Source organism: Macaca mulatta, chromosome 13, assembly GCF_049350105.2.
Source record: "Macaca mulatta isolate MMU2019108-1 chromosome 13, T2T-MMU8v2.0, whole genome shotgun sequence".
Classification (NCBI taxonomy): domain Eukaryota; kingdom Metazoa; phylum Chordata; class Mammalia; order Primates; family Cercopithecidae; genus Macaca; species Macaca mulatta.
This window is the reverse complement of record NC_133418.1, coordinates 8,715,929-8,734,152: the sequence shown is the minus strand read 5'-3', so window position 1 is coordinate 8,734,152 and position 18,224 is coordinate 8,715,929. Positions and strand designations below refer to the sequence as shown.

The window sequence follows — 18,224 nt, the reverse complement described above, 5'->3', positions numbered from 1 at the left end:
TACAACATCTTCGGGAATATTGTCCTTACTGCTTTGCCTCTCTATATAAATGCCTCATGGCCCACGTAGGCTGCAGTTGCACCCACACTTCCATCAGAAAGTAGAAGGACGGGGGTAGAAGCCCACAAAGGGCACATGACAGTCGTCTGTCCCTTGTAGCAGCTTGCCCAGAGCTGAACTCCCAGCCAGCCACCCACGGCTCAAGAGACGCCGGGGTTTACTCTTTCAGCTGGTCCCATTGCCACTGGAGTGGGGGGTAGAATCCTGGATACTGGTGGGCAACCAGCAGCCTCTGCCACAGGACCTTAACACTGTTACTACCTGAAGGCCCCACGTCCAGGGAGAAGCGGAAGTCAAGATGGATGATTACTGGAGCAAAGAATGGGGTAGAGAATGTGGTCAAAAGCAGAGAGGGAGGGAGGGGACTTGGAAACAGGCACATCTTCACTTGACACTGAGACCCACCTGTCTCCAAGGTTATATCTGTGAGTAACAGTTGGTTTCTGTAAGCAGGACAAAAGTACTTTTTTTTTTTGAGACAAAGTTTCACTCTTGTTGCCCAGGCTGGAGTGCAGTGGTGCAATCTTGGCTCACTGCAATCTCCGCCTCCCAGATTCAAGCAATTCTCCTGCCTCAGCCTCCCAAGTAGCTGGGACTATAGTGAGCCACCATGCCCGGCTAATTTTTGTATTTAGTAGAGATGGGGTTTCACCATGTTGGTCAGGCTGGCCTGGAACTCCTGACCTCAGGTGATCCACCAGCCTCAGCCTCCCAAAGTGCTGGGATTACAGGCATGAGCCACCAAACCCGGCCCCTTTCATGGGAGCATGTTTCTCAGGCAGGCGCTGCAGTCACAACACTTGTTGCCTGCCATACGGAAAAAGTAGTTGGTCAAGATTTGGGATTACATGAGAAGGTTGAGTTTAAAGCTGGAGGTAATAAATGCAAAAAAAAAAAAAAAAAAAAAAAAAAAAACTTTTGGCCCTCCGTCATGACAGAGGGACACCCTTCTAAATTGCCCTTCCATCTCTCTCATAGATGCCTTTCATAGCCAGCACAGCTATTTTTTTTTTTTTTTTGAGATGGAGTCTCACTCTGTCACCTAGGCTGGAGTGTTCAGTGGCGTGCTTGGCTCACTGTAACCTCCACCACCCGGGTTCAAGTGATTCTCCTGCCTCAGCCTCCCAAGTAGCTGGGATTACAGGCATTGTGCCACCATGCCCTGCTAATTTTTTGTATTTTTAGTAGAGATGGGGTTTCACCATGTTGGCCAGGCTGGTCTCAAACTCCTATCCTCAGGTGATCTGCCCATCTTGGCCCCACAAATTGCTGGGATTACAGGCATGGGCCACCTTGCCCAGTCCAGCGCAGCTTTCTGAAGTCCTTCTGAACCACCAGGAAGCGGCTGTGCTGTCGGTCTCTGCAGAAGCAATGACTGTCCCTTCAGGGTGTGAGAAGGTGAAGTTAGGTGTGCAATGAAGGAGGTGTATGTCATCTATCCACATCCCTTCTCTCCTCCACAAAAGAAGGAAGTATTTGATTATATAATCTTATCAATTTCACTATTCCCAATCATTTATTATCCCAATTTTCTGGAATCATTTCCCACCAATCACTCAAGAAAGGGCTACCTAGGCAGGGCGCAGTGGCTCACAACTGTAATCCCAGCACTTTGGAAGGCTGAGGTGGGTGGATCACTTGAGCCCAGGAGTTCAAGACCAGGCAGCCAACATGGTCAAACTCCGTCTCAACATAAAAAAAAAAAAAAAAAAAAAAAAAAAATCGGCCTGGTATGATGGTGCTCACCTGTAGTCCCAGCTACTCAGGAGGATGAGGTGGGAGAATCGCTTGAGCCCAGGAAGTTGAGGCTGCAGTGAGATGAGATCAAGCCACTGCATTCCAGCCTGGACAACTGGAGACCCTGTCTCAAAAAAAAAAAAAAAAGTGGGGACGAGTGGGGGACTACCTAGCACCTGCTTAACCTTTCCCCACAACCCTTTCCTCCAAGCACAGAAGACAGCTTCCAGGTGTCCTTGTGTCCCCCCCAGTCACTGCTGTGTTCCTGCTGTGGAACTGGGGGGACTCAGTGCTTCAGCACCAAGTCTTTCACCTCTGTCACATCACTAATGTGCCAAAGGAATTAGAAAGATAATAGTATTACAGGGAAGTCTCAAGAATTAATCAGGGCTCATCTGCCGATGCCACAGGCACCAGAGCTTTTGCTGCGCTCAAACTAAATGTCTTCATCTGCTGTGCAGGCTAAATTATGAGGCACAGCTTTCACACTTTGAAGTGGCAGAGCTAATAATTTAGAATTAGATCCTGTGTGGGCTTCAGTGGACTCAAGCTGTTATCTGTCACTGTGGACACTGCCCCATGTTCAAGCACCACCTTTTTTTCCTTGTAAATATGCACATTAAGGCTGTCAGGCAAACGCAGCATTAAACTTTCCACCTTTGTTCTTCCCTCAAGATCTCATGTCAGCTACCAAGACCAAAATCTAAGAAGGTGGCTCTCCTACAAACCCCACGGAACCAGCATCCAAGTAAGAGGACTGACCAAATTGGCTCCAGCCCTGCCATTAAAATTCCATGAAGCACTTTCAAAGTACACCACCAGGGAATATGTCATTGGCAGTGCTGGCTCTTGCGTATGTGGGCCGGGTGCAGTGACTCATACCTGTAATCCACATTTTGGTAGGCGGAGATGGGAGGATTACTTGAGCCCATGAGTTCAAGACCAGCCTGGGCAACACAGGGAGAATCCATCTCTATAAGAAGAAAAAAAGGAGGGGGGCAGGAATCCAAATATCTAAGACAGACACTTCTGACAGATAAAATGGGTCCAAGTTGCTTGTCATTCTTTGAATTAGAGCAAAAATAAATTTTAAAACATAATCGAAAAGAACTCCATGCTGATTCTTATTTAAGATTCAAACCAGCACTACATCATTCAACACAAATATCAGAAAATATTTCCTCTAAATTGTTCAGTATCAATGTTTGTTAAGTGAGAAATACTAACAGGATCTGGTTCACAAAACATCTTGGTATATTGTTTTTCTCATGTCATATGGGTAATGTGCCAACAGCCTAACAATATTTGAGGGGGGCACATCTCACACACACGTGATCATGCTAATGAACCACAAAATGAGTTTATTGATTGAGATAGTTTATTTATGTGTATGCTTATATATTTCCAAAAATTAATTCAATGTCCTCTTACAGTAATCAAAATTAGTTAACAGGGCAGGCACAGTGGTTCACACCTGTAATCCCAACACTTTGGGAAGCCGAGTTTGGGGTTAGGAGTTTGAGACCAGCTCGGCCAACATGATGAAACTCTACTAAAAGTACAAAATCAGCCGGGCATGGTGGTGCACGTCTGTAATCCCATCTCCTCAGGAGGCTGAGGCAGGAAAATTGCTTGAACCCAGGAGGCAGAGGCTGCAGTGAGCTGAGATTGTGCCACTGCACTCCAGCCTCAGCAACACAGCAAAGCTCTATCTCAAAAAAAAAAATAGTTAACAGTCTGAGATTAACTATTTTAGCAAGGAAACACATTTAACCAAATATGGCAGTAAACTGGAACCTTTCCGTTATTGCTTCGATACGGGAATGTTTCACAAAAATTGTCTGTTTCTTCAATAAATACTAAGATTCTTTTGTCCTAGAGAGCATTCCTGTATTTTGAGTTAATAATCTCATTGCTCTCTTTATAAAATAAAAATAAACAATGTATCTATAAGGCTTAGTTTGCAATTTTCCACTGCATAATTTATTCACATTTAAAACTATTTTTATAGTTATATGTCAAAAAATAGTGACTAGGTTTTATGGCTTAAAATATAAACGAGGAAAACAGACATCTGCCATACAAATGGCTGGTTTTAATTTTTTTAGAGGAAATACTCTAATTAAAAAAAAAGAGCTCCAAAATATTTAACAGAATTTCCAGCAATGATTATTTCTAAAATGTAAAGATTTGAAACATAATTTATACAAAACTAAAAAACAGAAGGATTCATTCTTGCTTTTTCCTTTTTTAAAAAATCCAGACAATTTGTCACAAGAAAGTTCGGCATGTTGATAGCAGCTGTAGCCTCAGTCACCCTCGGAACTGCTGCCCCTCCTCATGAAGACAGAGCGCCGCACCGAGGACAGCAACACGTCTTCAATCGGCTTCTTGGGGTTTTCCTCCAGGTCCGTCATAATTGCTCCAGATTCAGACAGTTTCCATTCCAATTCTACGTGGTAAAGAAAAAGCAAATCACCTAAGGCACTGTGCTGCAAAGGTCCCCTCACCCTAAGGCCATCAAGCTAGTTTTTTCTAAGTAGAAAATATAATTATCAAAATTTGGCCCAGCACAATGTATCACGCCTGTAATCCCAACACTTTGGGGGGCTAAGGCAGGAGGATCACTTAAGGCTAGGAGTTGAAGATCACCCTGGGCAATATAGGGAGACTCATCTCAAAAAATGTTTAAATTACCTGGGTACGCCAAGTGCTGTGGCTCACGCTTGTAATCCCAGCACTTGGGGAAGCCAACGCGGGTGGATTGCTTAAGCCCGGGAGTTCCAGACGGGCAACATGATGAAAAATCAGCCAGGCATGATGGCATGTGCCTGTGGTCCCAGCTACTTAGGAGGCTGGGGTGTAAGGATCACTTGAGCCTGGGAGGCAGAGGTTGCAGACAGCTAAGATCACACCACTGCACTCCAGCCTGGGCGACAGTGAGACTGTCTCAACAATAAAAATAAAAGTAAAAAATAAAAATTCGCTGGGTACAGTGGTGGTGTGTGCCTATAATCCCAGCTCTTTGGGAGGCTGAAGTGGCAGGATCGCATGAGCCCAGGAGTTCAAGGCTGCAGTGAACCATGATCATGTCACTGCACTCCAGCCTACAAGACAGAGCAAGACCTTGTCTCAAAAATACAAAGAATAAACCTATCCTCTGATGACTACAATTTCCCAGTTTGGACAATTTCCCAGGAAGGAAATCAGCATGAAAAATTTGAAGGAAATAATTTCCACAGACCTGCTGGCAATCTAACCATTAAATCCAATTTTAATAAATTCTTCAGCCTCATGTCCAATATCTCAATCTATTGGGGTCAAAGAATAAATGTATGGTGATACCCTAGAACTTACACGTTTGTTCCAACTAATAAAAAAAAGTAAAGCACCAGATAATAAACAATCAGTAACTGAAGACTCAGCTCTAATACTTCACTCTTAAAATCAGTGAAATTCCTGTGGTCTGAGACCAAGTGAAGCAAAATCAAGTGATGTATTTGCCTACTTCAGAGAAGAGCCCAGGCAGAACCAAAGGACTACCCAAGAGATTCTACAACAAATGGCTTTGCTTAAAGAACATCAAGGCAGAGAGTTCTGCTAATTGGACACACGATTAAAATCTGAAAACCAGGCCGGGTGTGGTGGCTCACGCCTGTAATCCCAGCACTTTGGGAGGCCAAGGCAGGTGGATCATGAAGTCAGGAGATCGAGATCATCCTGGCTAAGACAGTCAAACCCCATCTCTACTAAAAATACAAAAAATTAGCCAGCCATGGTAGCGGGTGCCTTGAGATCGTGCCACTGCACTCCAGCCTGGGCGACAAAGCGAAGACTGTCTCAAAAAAAAAAAAAAAAATCTGAAAACCAATTTTACTGAAGTCTTATCTTAATCTACTTTTCTGGAGACAGGCTCTCCCTCCTCACCCAGGCTAGAGTGCTATGGTGCAATCACAGCTCACTGTAACCTTGAACTCCTGGGTTCAAATGATCCTCCCGCCCGCCCACCTCCCTAGTAGCTGAGATTACAGGTGTGCACCACCACACCTGGCTAATTTCTTTTCTGTAGAGATGGGATCTCGCTATGTTGCCCAGGCTGGTCTCAAACTCCTGGCCTCATGTGATCCTCCAGCCTTAGCCTCCCAACGTGCTAGGATTACAGGCTTCAGCCAACGTGCTCAGTCGAATTTTACTTGTCTTATTAACTTAAAGTGATCCATGAAACAGAATAGAATGGTGATTACTGGGGGCATGAGTGGAAATGGGAGATGTTGGCCAAGGATACAAACTTTCAGTAATAAGACGGGTAAGTTCTGAAGACCTAATGTAGAACATGGTAACTCCAGTGAATAATAATGTATTGTATACCTGAAATTTGCGAGGAAAGTAGATCTTAAGGATTCTTACCACAGTAAGGGTAGCTATGTGAAATGATGAGTGGTTAATTAATTGGATTGTGGTAATCATTTCACATTGTACCTATATTAAATCTCCATGTTGTATATCTTAAATATATACAATTGTTTTGGTCAATCATACCTCGGTCATGCTGGGTTAAAAAAAAAGTGCTCCACAAAGATGAGTAACACCAGTTTTTGTAGCTCTAGGTACTTTGGTTGAATGTTATGCAAATTCAACCTGTTTCTTTAAAAAAAAAAAAAAAAAAAAAAAGACTTTGAATTCCTGACTTAAGAATTTATATTCGGCCGGACATGGTGGCTCAAGCCTATAATCCCAGAACTTCGGGAGGCGGCTGGATCACTTCTCACTTGAGGTCAGGAGTTCACAACCAGCCTGGGGAACATGGTGAAACCCCATCTCTACTAAAAATACAAAACTTAGCCAGCCATGGTGGCGCATGCCTGTAGTCCCAGCTACTTGGGAGGCTGAGACACGAGAATCGCTTGAACCCGGGAGGCAGAGGCTGGAGTGAGCCAAGATTACGCCACTGCACTCCAGCCTGGGTGACAGAGCAAGACCCTGTCTCAAAAATTTAAAAAAAAAATCAATAAATAAAAAATATATATCTATCTTTATATATCCACACATACGTACATAAGGGTATTTAATGTTACTATTCACTTACACAAAGCAATCATATGTAAGTTCACTAGACTTCAAGACTTTTTTTTTTTAGAAATAAAGACAATTGCACACTTCTTTCTCCCCTCATGTTACACTCAAAAAAGGTCAAAATAAGATGCAAACATGTAGTTTGAAATGCTGTACACCTCTGAACACTGGATATGTAACTGATGTATCTCCTATATGTGTTTATGTGTGTTTGTATGTTTGTATATCTATACTTTCCCCAGCTGAATATCTTTTTTTTTTTTTTGGAGACAGAGTTTCGCACTCCAGGCTGGAGTGCAATGGCACGATCTCGGCTAACTGCAACCTCTGCCTCCCAGGTTCAAGTGATTCTCCTGACTCAGCCTTCCAAGTAGCTGGGATTATAGGTGCCTGCCACCACGCGGAGCTAATTTTCTGTATTTTCAGTAGAGACGGAGTTTCACTATGTTGGCCAGGCTGGTTTCAAACTCCTGACCTCAGGCAATCCACCCACCTCGGCCTCCCAAAGTGCTGGGATTACAGGCATGAGCCACCGCACCCGGCTGCCAGATGAGTATCTTAGTGGTACAGTATATAAAGTCATGTTTAAAAATGTTTTTCTAGTCAAGCATAGTTGGAAATATTATTTCAATAATTATATAAAGAGTTTCACTTGGCAAGAATGCCTCTGGGCTGAGGTTCTGTGCGGATATGTATTTTGATACCTCCATGTTTAACAGGTAAAAAGGAATTAAAAAACACAGTCGGGCACAGTGGCTCATGCCTGTAATCCCAGCACTTTGGGAGGCTGTGGTGGGCAGATCACAAGGTCAGGAGTTCAAGACCAGCCTGGCCAACATGGTGAAAAGCTGTCTCTACTAAAAATACAAAAATTAGCCAGGCGTGGTGGTGGGCACCTGTAATCGCAGCTACTTGGGAGGTTGAGGCAGGAGAATTGCTTGAAACCAGAAGGTGGAGGAGGTTCCAGTGAACTAAGCAAGATCACACCACTGCACTCCAGCCTGAGTGAAAGAGCAAAACTCCATCTCAAAAAAACAAACAAAAAACCCCACATCCTTCCGAACTAACAGGCAGAATTAAATAAAATTTTAGTTAAATTTAAAAGCTGGCCGGGCACAGTGGCTCACGCCTGTAATCCCAGCACTTTGGTAGGCCGAGGTGGGCGGATCACACGAGGTCAGGAGTTCAAGACCAGCCTGACCACATGGAGAAACCCCATCTCTACTAAAAATACAAAAAAATTAGCCGGGCATGTTGGCACATGCCTGTAATCCCAGCTACTAGGGAGGCTGAGGCAGGTGAATTGCTTGAACCTGGGGGGCTGAGATTGCAGTGAGTCGAGATCACATGATTACACTCCAGCCTGGGCAATAAGAGTGAAATTCCATTTCAAAAAATAAAAGCTACTAACTGGGCGCAGTGGCTCACGTCTGTAATCCCAGCACTTTGGGAGGCTGAAGCGGGTAGATGACTTGAGGCCAGGAGTTCGCGACCAGCCTGGCCAACATGGTAAAACCCCGTCTCCACTAAAAATACAAAAATTAGCTGGGCGTGGTGGTAGGTGCCAGTAATCCCAGCTACTTGGAGGGCAGAGGCAGGAGAATCACATGAACCTGGGAGGCAGAGGTTGCAGTAAGGCGAGATCATACCATTGCACTCCAGCCTGGGTGACAGAGCAAGACTCAGTCTCAAAAAATAAATAAATAAATAAATAAATAAGTAAATAAATTTAAAAGCTACTAAGATACTCAACTGAGAATATTTCTATAGAAAAATACAAATATATACATTAACATCTATCTCCCTGTGTTCATGTGAATTAAAGCAAAAGTGAATGTTGTGATCTCAAGCTACAAAAACATCCAACTGTAGAGACAAAATATATTCCACACCAAAATAAAAAATGTTTATATTTAAGTCTATCATATCTTCCTTTAACTATGAATCCGTAGAGCCCAGTTGTAACTGTTCCTGATTACGCAACTAAGATGAGATTAAATGTGCTTCTGTCCTCGTAACAGTCACTCATACACAGGCAGAAGTGAACTTGACCCACCATCGTAACAGGAGTTACTCTCTCCAACAGAAATGCGCCTCCCATCTCTCACAGCCCCCCCCGCCTGTCTCCCAGAGCCCTTACCATCTCTTGTCAGGTTCATGCCGCCAAACACCAGAGGACCAATAAACTGAGCCTTGATATCTCCTTCCAGGTAAACAAATATCGTGGGCAGATTCCTATCCGGATAATTGGGTATGCAGGTTGTTGAAATGGCTTTGATAAATTTGACATCAGGAAACTTCCTGGCAAGTCCACTGAGGTGCTGATTTATCAGGGCACACAGGGGAATTCTGTAAAACACACATAGAAAACAGAAGCAATTATGATCCCACATTTATACAGAACAAAGCTCAATGACCCTTCTACCCTATGTAAAACCTTGTAACAGTTTCACAAGTAATTCTGCTGCTAGCTAAGATGAATTAACTTTTTGTTTTTTTGTTTTGTTTTTTGACATAGGGTCTTGTTTGTCACCCAGGCTAAATGGAGTGAAGTGGTGTGATCTCGGCTCACAAGCAATCCTCCCACCTCAGCCGCCTAAGCAGCTGGGGGTACAGGTACACGCCACCATGCCCAGCTAAGTTTTCGGGTTTTTTTGTAAAGACAGGGTTTCGCCACGTTGCCCAGGCTGCTCTTAGACTCTTGAGCGCAAGATCCAGCTGCAATGGCCTCCCAAAGTGCTGGGATTACAGGTGTAAGCCAACATGCCCAGCTGAATCAACGTTTTTTAAAAACTTCCTAATATGCTGAGGGATACTGAAGAACACAAATCCAAAGTCCAATTTATTTGACAAAACAAGTCAGAAAAACAGCTTCAATGTAAAAGATAATTGCTATACCTTTCTTATAAGGTGGAATGAGAAAACGCTGAAGGTTTAGAATGTATGTAATGTCAGAAAATGTTTCCTGCTTTTAAAGAAGTTCCTGGCCAGGCGCAGTGGCTCACGTCTGTAATCCCAGCACTTTGGGAGGCCAAGGTGAGTGGATCACGAGGTCAGGACTTCAAGACCAGTCTGGCCAAGATGGTGAAACCCCGTCTCTAATGAAAATACAAAAATTAGCTGGTGGCAGGTGCCTGTAATCCCAGCTACTTGGGAGGCGGAGGCAGGAGAATCACTTGAACCCAGGAGATGGAGGTTGCAGTGAGCCGAGATCACGCCACTGTACTTCAGCCTGGTCGACAGAGTGAGACTCCGTCTCAAAAAAAAAAAAATCCCTAAATAAGCACTGGACTCTACAGTTTAAGACAAGACTGGAGAGCTGAGAAACATCGGAAGCCCTCAGTATCACACAGTTCAGGCAATTACTACTGTAAAAGCCAGCCTTGCCATCTATGAGATAAATTCATTACATAGAATGTTGAAATGTCAGAGTTCCTGTAAAGGAATAAATAACTTAGGAATTCCTTTTCGAAAACAGAAAAGCAGTCTCCATTGCTATACTTTAACAAAGGCATTCGTATTAGTCACAAATATTAATTTGAAAGTCTTAAGATAAAAAATTAAGTAATAAGGTTTGGGCAAACCAGCAATAAAAACACAAAAAACTCAGTATCAGAAAAAAAAAAAATTTCTTTTTTTTTTTTTGAGACAGAGTCTTGCTCTGTCGCCCAGGCTGGAGTGCAGTGGTATGATCTCGGCTCACTGCAAGCTCTGCCTCCCGGGTTCACACCATTCTCCTGCCTCAGCCTCCTGAGTAGCTGGGACTACAGGCGCCCGCCAGCATGCCCGGCTAATTTTTTTTGTTTTTGTATTTTTAGTAGAGATGTGGTTTCATCGTGTTAGCCAGGATGGTCTCGATCTCCTGACCTCGTGATCCACCTGCCTCGGCCTCCCAAAGTGCTGGGATTACAGGTGTGAGCCACCATGCCTGGCCCAGAAAAAATTTTTTTAAACTCTCTGATATAGGTAAGGCCTGAGATCCTGAAGACATAAATTCAAATTAACATTTGATAGATGGAGTAGAAGATCAGCTCACCCTTGTTTGTAAAGGTGCAAGACGACCCACAAGCCCTCGCCAGCTTTGGTAACTTCTTGAACATAATCCTTCCCTGAGATCTCTAAAACTTCTCCAAATTTATTCTTCAGTTTAGTTGCTTTCCACTCAGCCAGTCTCTGCCGTCTGCACAAAACAAGGAGAGAAACATCTTACATCCGCACACAAACACGTGCACACACACATCTTCTAGAAGGCAATGCTTGTAAAAGCCCATGTTTATTTATCCGTCTCATAGCAAAAATCTAACATCAGTTTGCTAAAATTCACAATATCATTATTTAACTATAGTCGCTCCCAAATGTTTCAGCTGAAAATTAATTTTTTGAAGGACACACATTTCTTTTTATTTTTTGAGACAGAGTCTGGCTCTGTCGCCCAGGCTGGAGAGCAGTGGCACAGTCTCAGCTCACTGCAACCTCCACTTCCCGGGCTCCTGAGTAGCTGGATCTATAGGCATTCGCCACCACACTCAGCTAATTTTTGTATTTGTAGAGACGGGGTTTCACAGGCTGGTCTCAAACTTCTGAGCTCAAGCAATCCGCCTGCCTCAGCCTCCCAAAGTGTTGGGACTACAGGTATGAGTCACCATGCTCAGCCCACACATTTTATTGCCACGCCAAAACAAAACAAAACAAAACAAAACAACAACAACAAAAACCAGCCCTTCTGGGTGGCACTTACCTGTACATTTCAATAGCACGTTCATCCTCCTCATTAAACTCATCTTCATGATCCTCCAGCTCTTCCAAAGTCATATCTTCATATGTTTTCACTGAATTTAGTTACAACGGCAAAAAGCAAAAATTTAAAAAGATGAACAAACATTTTTCTTTTTTCCCCTCTCTTTTCTCCTAAAGATATGCACACACCACCAGATCCTTAGCCCACCTAAGCAAAAATTACTTAAGGCACCACACTACATTAGAAGCTGAGAGGCCGGGCCTGGTGGCTCACACCTGTAATCCCAATTTCTTGACTGACAGCATCTTCCCCAAGCCCTCAGATCCTCCTCCCCTCTCTTCTCCTACCCCACCCCACCCTGCCTCATGCTTTTTTTTTTTTTTTTTTTTGCGACAGTTTCACTCTTGTCATCCAGGCTGGAGTGCAATGGTGCGATCTCGACTCACTGAGAACCTCCGCCTTCCAGATTCAAGCAATTCTCCTGCCTCAGCCTCCTGAGGAGCTGGGATTACGGGCGTGTGCCACCATGCCCAGCTAATTTTTGTATCATTAATAGAGACAGGGTTTCACCATGTTGGCCAAGCTGGTCTTGAACTCCTGACCTCAAGTGATCTGCCCACCTCGAAGTGCTGGGATTATAGGAGTGAGCCACCGCCACACTTTGGAACCCTTGGCTGATTAAAATTCCCCAGGCTCAAACCTTTGACTACTTTCCTTCTTTATCCACACCCACTCCCTTGGCGACTGCATCTAATCTCATGGCGTTCAATGCTATCAATATGCTGACAAAGTATAGGCCTCCAGCCCAGACTTCTCTAATGTGGAGAAAAACATACTCAAGGGCCCTCTTAATGTGGTTATTTGTCTAACAGGGATCTCCAAGTGAATGCATCCCTTGGCTGGGTGCAGTGGCCTATAATCCCAGCTCTTTGGGAGGCCGAGGTGGGTGGATCACTTGAGGTCAGGAGTTTTAGACCAGCCTGGCCAACATGGGGAAAACCTCACCTCTACTAAAAATACACAAAAATGAGCCAGGCGTGGCGGCACATGTCTGTAATCCCAGCTACTCGGGAGGCTGCTACAGGAGAATCGCTTGAACCTGGGAGGTGGAGGTTGTAGTGAGCCAAGACTGCGCCACAGCACTCCAGCCTGGGTAAGAGAGCGAGACTCCATCTCAAAAAAAAAAAGAGAAAATGTCCCTCCTCCTTTTAAACTTCCAAAAGCTTCCTGCCTCATTAGGTGTAAAGGCCAAGGTCCTTACTAGAAGCTACTGGGTCTGCTGAGGCTGCTCTGAACTCACTCTCCCACAGCACTTCCAGCCTCGTCAGGGATTCCCAGCCATGCCAGGGCCCACGTTTCACTCGCTCACATCGCCCCCTTCAGGAATACCCAGATGTCTTCTTCACCTCCTTCAGGTCAACAACTCCCTCAGGTCAACAACTCCCTCAGGTCTATTCAAATGCGTTCTTCAGCTCCTTCAGGTCTTTACCCACATGCCAGCTTCACCTCCTTCAGGTCCACGCAAATGTCATCTCGGTGAGGCCCTCTCTGACCCTGCTTCTCCTCCAACCCTTTCGAGTCCCTTTTACTGCCTTATTTTCTTTATTGTTTACTGTCTGTCTCCCCTACTAGCATGTTGGTTCTCTGAGGGCAGAGAATTGTGTCTGGCTTATGCATAGCTACATCCCCAAACCCAGAAAAGCACCTGACAATGATAATCATGCAGTAACCACTCACCGGATACTTTCTAATAAATCCTTCTCTAAATTAGCTCTAATGTGTCAGAGGACAAAAGTACTAGTCCCTGTGACCAATGCTTCTCAAACTATGACAAGCCTCAGAATCCTTTAAGGCACTTGTTTAAAATGCAGATTCCTGGGCCTCATTCCAGAGACTGCTTCAGTAAACACTAGGTGGGTGGGGTTACCAGCACTCCAAGGGACTCCAATTCAGACAGTATGACTGCCTGAGAAAACCCCCCTCAGACTCCCACACATTGCAAACATGCCTCCCCAAATGAAGCTATTTTTAGTTAATATCCTCAATGAAACCAGAGAATAAAGTATATGCTCAGGAAAAAACACAAATACTAAAATCTTGAACAAATTTCCATGACGTTATCAAAGGGAATCACAGACCAGAAAGCAGAAAGAAGTATTTTCTTCAGTTCTCATCTGACATGGACAAGGACTTGTGGGACACATATGAAGTCCCGTTAAGTCTGTGGCTCAGGAAGGTGAAGGCGAGAGATGCCCTGTGTCTCGTCTGAGGTCCCACACACAGTGTCCACGCTGGCACTCCAACCTGTCTCCTGGCAGGGCAGTCAGAGGCTTAGGGAGCCATCTCCCAACCCAGACAGATGCAGAGGAAAGCCAGTGAACTCACCCACTGACTGCTGGAGGATGTGCTGCTCCTCATCTGACTCCTCTTCCAGTTCTTTCAGCCTTTCCTTCGGGGGTAAGATACCCTTTTTGCGTAAGATGTCATTCCACTCAGTGTCTGCGTTGGGGTCCTAGAAGAGCGGGACCAAGGTTACCATGAGTGCTAAGTCTAGCATGTAGGAGGCCACACTGGGCACGGGGCCAAATGGAAAAAGTGACAGGAAGGGAAGAATTCACACCACAGTCTGTGAACTATTTCTGAGAAAGTGTCAAAAGATCCACAGCCCCTGTTTCGTTCTTCCTGTCTACCCCTCCCTGAATGGAGGAGCTATTCTTGGGGTAAAAATTAGGATGGGATGTGCAGATCAGCATTAATACTGATACCAAGGCTCTGACGTGGAATGTGTTCAATATTTTTAATAATCACTGAGAGTGCCGGGCGCGGTGGCTCACGCCTGTAATCCCAGCACTTCGGAAGGCTGAGGTCAGGAGATCGAGACCACCCTGGCTAATAGTGTGTAACCCCCGTCTCTACTAAAAATACAAAAAATTAGCCGGGCGTGGTGGCGGGCACCTGTAGTCCCAGCTACTTGGGAGGCTGAGGCAGGAAAATGGTACAAACCCGGGAGGCGGAGCTTGCAGTGAGCCGAGATCGTGCCACTGCACTCCAGCCTGGGCAACAGAGCGAGACAGTCTCAAATAATAATAATAATAATAATAATAATGACTGAGAGTGACTCATTCAACAGATAAAATTTAAGTATCTACCACATGTAAATTACTGTAGGCAATGGGGAAGAGTGGTGAATGCAAGAGTCACCTGTGTTACATACAGTCAAGAGGAAGAGACAGGCAACAAAAGAGTGCATATGCAAACTATACATAGATAAAATTGTGGCAAGTGCAATGACAAACAAGCTGTTTTAGAGAATTACTCAGGCCGGGAGCGGTGGCTGAAGCCTGTAATCCCAGTACTTTGGGAGGCCGAGACGGGCGGATCACGAGGTCAGGAGATCAAGACCATCCTGGCTAACACGGTGAAACCCCGTCTCTACTAAAAAATACAAAAAAAACTAGCCGGGCAAGGTGGCGGCGCCTGTAGTCCCAGCTACTGGGGAGGCTGAGGCAGGAGAATGGCGTGGACCCGGGAGGCGGAGCTTGCAGTGAGCTGAGATCCGGCCACTGCACTCCAGCCTGGGCGACAGATCGAGACTCCGTCTCAAAAAAAAAAAAAAAAAAAAAAAAAAAAAGAATTACCCAGGACCCACATTCCACAGAGTAGACAGGGATGTTCCCTATAGAGGAGGTAACATTCCACCTGAGGGTGGGAAGCAACTTGTGACAGGAGTCTGGGGACTTAAAAATAATCTTGCAGGCCAGGCGTGGTCGCTCACGCCTGTAATCCCAGCACTTTGGGAGGCCAAGGTGGGCGGATCACGAGGTCAGGAGATCGAGATCACCCTGGCTAACAGGATCATCTCTACTAAAAATACAAAAAAACTAGCCGGGCAAGGTGGCGGGCGCCCGTAGTCCCAGCTACTCGGGAGGCTGAGGCAGGAGAATGGCATGAACCCGGGAGGCGGAGTTTGCAGTGAGCCAAGATCACGCCACCGCACTCCAGCCTGGGAGACAGAGCTAGACTCCGTCTCAAAATAATAATAATCATCATCATCATCCTCATCATCATCTTCCAGGCTGGGATCAGTGGCTCACGCCTGTAATCCCAGCTCTTCGGGAGGCCAAGGCAGGTAGAACATCTGAGGTCAGGAATTAAAGACCAGACTGGCCAATATAGTGAAACCCCATCTCCACCAAAAACACAAAAATTAGCCAGGTACGCGCCCGTAATCAAGAAAATCTTCCAGGCACAGCGGCCTGCGGCATGCGTAGGGCCCAAAAGCAAAGAGACTGTGACATTTTGAGGATCTCAGGCTGCAGATGAGGCTTGGCTGACAACTCTCTAACGGCCAAACCTGAGAGGAAAAGCTGAGACTTCTCAGAGTAGCTCATAAAATGCGGGGCACTCTTCTAAGCCCTTTTTCCTGTACCTTGTCACCGAATCTTCACAAGCCTAGGAGAGGCACGACATTTAGAGGCACTGCCGTGCTAGAACGGCTGGCCAAATCAGCCAGGATCAAAATCACCTTTGTGATCAATGTCACAAAGACTGATCTAAAAGTGGCTCTTGGATCCAGAACCCAGCTGCCCAAGCACCGGTTTGCATGGTGCAGCAAGAACACTGCTAATGGAGCTCAGGCTTGCTTTGGAATATGAAATCAGGAGCACTGTGAAAAGGGCACTGGAATAACTGGCCTCCAACCCCAACCCTGTGTGACAATTCTGAGATATATCAAAAGAAAAAATGAGGCCCGGCGCGGTGGCTCACGCCTGTAATCCCAGCACTTTGGGAGGCCGAGGCGGGCGGATCTCGTCAGGAAATCGAGACAATCCTGGCTAACACGGTGAAACCCCGTCTCTACTAAAAATACAAAAAATTAGCCGGGTGTGGTGGCGGGCGCCTGTAGTCCCAGCTACTCGGGAGGCTGAGGCAGGAGAATGGCGTGAACCCCAGGAGACGGAGCTTGTAGTGAGCTGAGATCGCGCAACTGCACTCCAGCCTGGGCCACAGAGTGAGACTCCATCTCAAAAAAAAAAAAAAAAAAAGAGCAGAATCCTTTCTACTGGGTGGTCAGGGAAGGCCTCAAGGAACCTGAAGGACAGGGGATGCAAACGAGGCCAGGGCAGCCCTCAAGCTCCCACTTCACCATTTAGAGTGTCTAGTCCAGTCGAGGTGGCTCATCCTGTAATCCCAGCTCTTTGGAAGGATGAGGCTGGGCAATACAGGGAGACCCCATCTGTACAAAAAATTAGCCCAGAGTGGTGGGTGCACGCCTGTGGACCCAGCTACTTCGGAGGCTGACAAGGGAGGATGGCTTAGCCCCGGGAGGTCGAGGTTGCAGTGAGCTGTAACAGTGCCACTGCATTCCAATCTGGGCAACACAGCAAGACCCGGTCTCAAAAAAAAAAAAAAAAAAAGGAAAGAAAGTAAGTGGCTCCTAGCAGATACGCCCTCCCCTCCAGACCCTAATGCCTCCCTCCCCAGCAAAACCCGCACCATCTCCTCTCCATCTGCCACTGAGCAGAGATTAGAATTTCTGACCACAGCGGGATCCTTGGACAGTGACAAAATTTAGTTGGCATAGATTTTTGCCCACAATGGTGCCCATTTCCATGGTGTTTTCATTCATTCTCTTTAGGCTTTAACCAAATTCCGCTAGTAAATTGCAGCTACAGAAAAATAATTTTACCTATTTTAATTAAAAAAAAAAAAAACGAAACAGAGGGACCCTCGCGAGGGGTGGGGTCTGGAATCCGAGCGGTCAGATAGGGAGCGCGTCCCAACTGGACCCCAGAGCCCGGGGGAAGAGGGTGTAACTAAGCCCTGAGCAAGGGCTGCGCCGCTGCTTTACGTGGGGGAACCCTGGGCCGGACCCGCCGCTTCCTCTGCCCAGGTGTGCCTTAGAGGAGTTCAGCAGAGAAGGTAACTTTTGTCAGACGGGATCTGGCAAGACCTTCACAAGCCCGGGTGGGGAGAGACCTGGAGGAGATGAGGTTTGGGGGACCGGGCACAGAGAAGCCGGGAAGCCCAGGCCGTGGGTCCTGGTGGGACCACGCCTGCCCTCCCGCACTGCGCCTGCGCGGGGCCTGGACGCGCCGGGCCTCCCTCGTGCCTGCAGCGCCGGAGTTTCCCACAGGGCGGGCGTCCACCGCCGGCCGGATCCCAATGAGACAAACGAACGGGCCGCAGCCCCCAGACCCGAGCCCCGTCCCAGCTCACCTGCATCTTGTTTCCAGTTGCTCAAGCCAGCTGTGCCGCGGCGCGCCCACCACAGCTCCCTTTTGTGCACGCGCACAGCGCCGTCACGCCTCTTCGCCCAGCCCTGCCTCCGCCCCGCCCGGGGACGAGCTGAGGGGAGTAAGGGCGGAAGCAACGGCTTTGAGTCTGCGCCCGCTCTTGAAGGAGCCGGCACTGAAGCTATTCGCATGCGCGAGGTAGGGTCTGCCCACTGTCCCGCCTGGAGTGCACTTGACCTGGTGCTAATTCTGGTCGCTGCCTTATTAGGGCTGGTCTTCAGCCGAGGAGGGGTGGGGCTGGGTGGAGGAGGAGCCCTGGGCCGTGTGCCTTTTCCAGCTGCCTGCCCAAACCTGTAAAGGCGTCTTCCTCTGACTAGCCT

General features: G+C 46.5%; 1 protein-coding gene and 1 pseudogene across 1 annotated transcript; both read right to left on the bottom strand.

Moving 5' to 3' along the window:
- Positions 1-3,066: 3,066 nt before the first annotated feature.
- Positions 3,067-3,157, bottom strand: LOC114672050 (small nucleolar RNA U13; annotated as a pseudogene).
- PDCL3 (phosducin like 3) lies at positions 3,158-17,926 on the bottom strand. The gene is made up of 6 exons (XM_015112965.3): positions 17,828-17,926; positions 13,994-14,120; positions 11,609-11,699; positions 10,907-11,050; positions 9,011-9,219; positions 3,158-4,249 (listed from the first exon to the last, which is right to left on the bottom strand). The coding sequence occupies exons 1-6, from the start codon at positions 17,831-17,833 to the stop codon at positions 4,107-4,109; spliced, it is 720 nt and encodes a 239-aa protein (XP_014968451.1). The 5' UTR covers positions 17,834-17,926; the 3' UTR covers positions 3,158-4,106.
- Between the last annotated feature and the right edge of the window lie 298 nt (positions 17,927-18,224).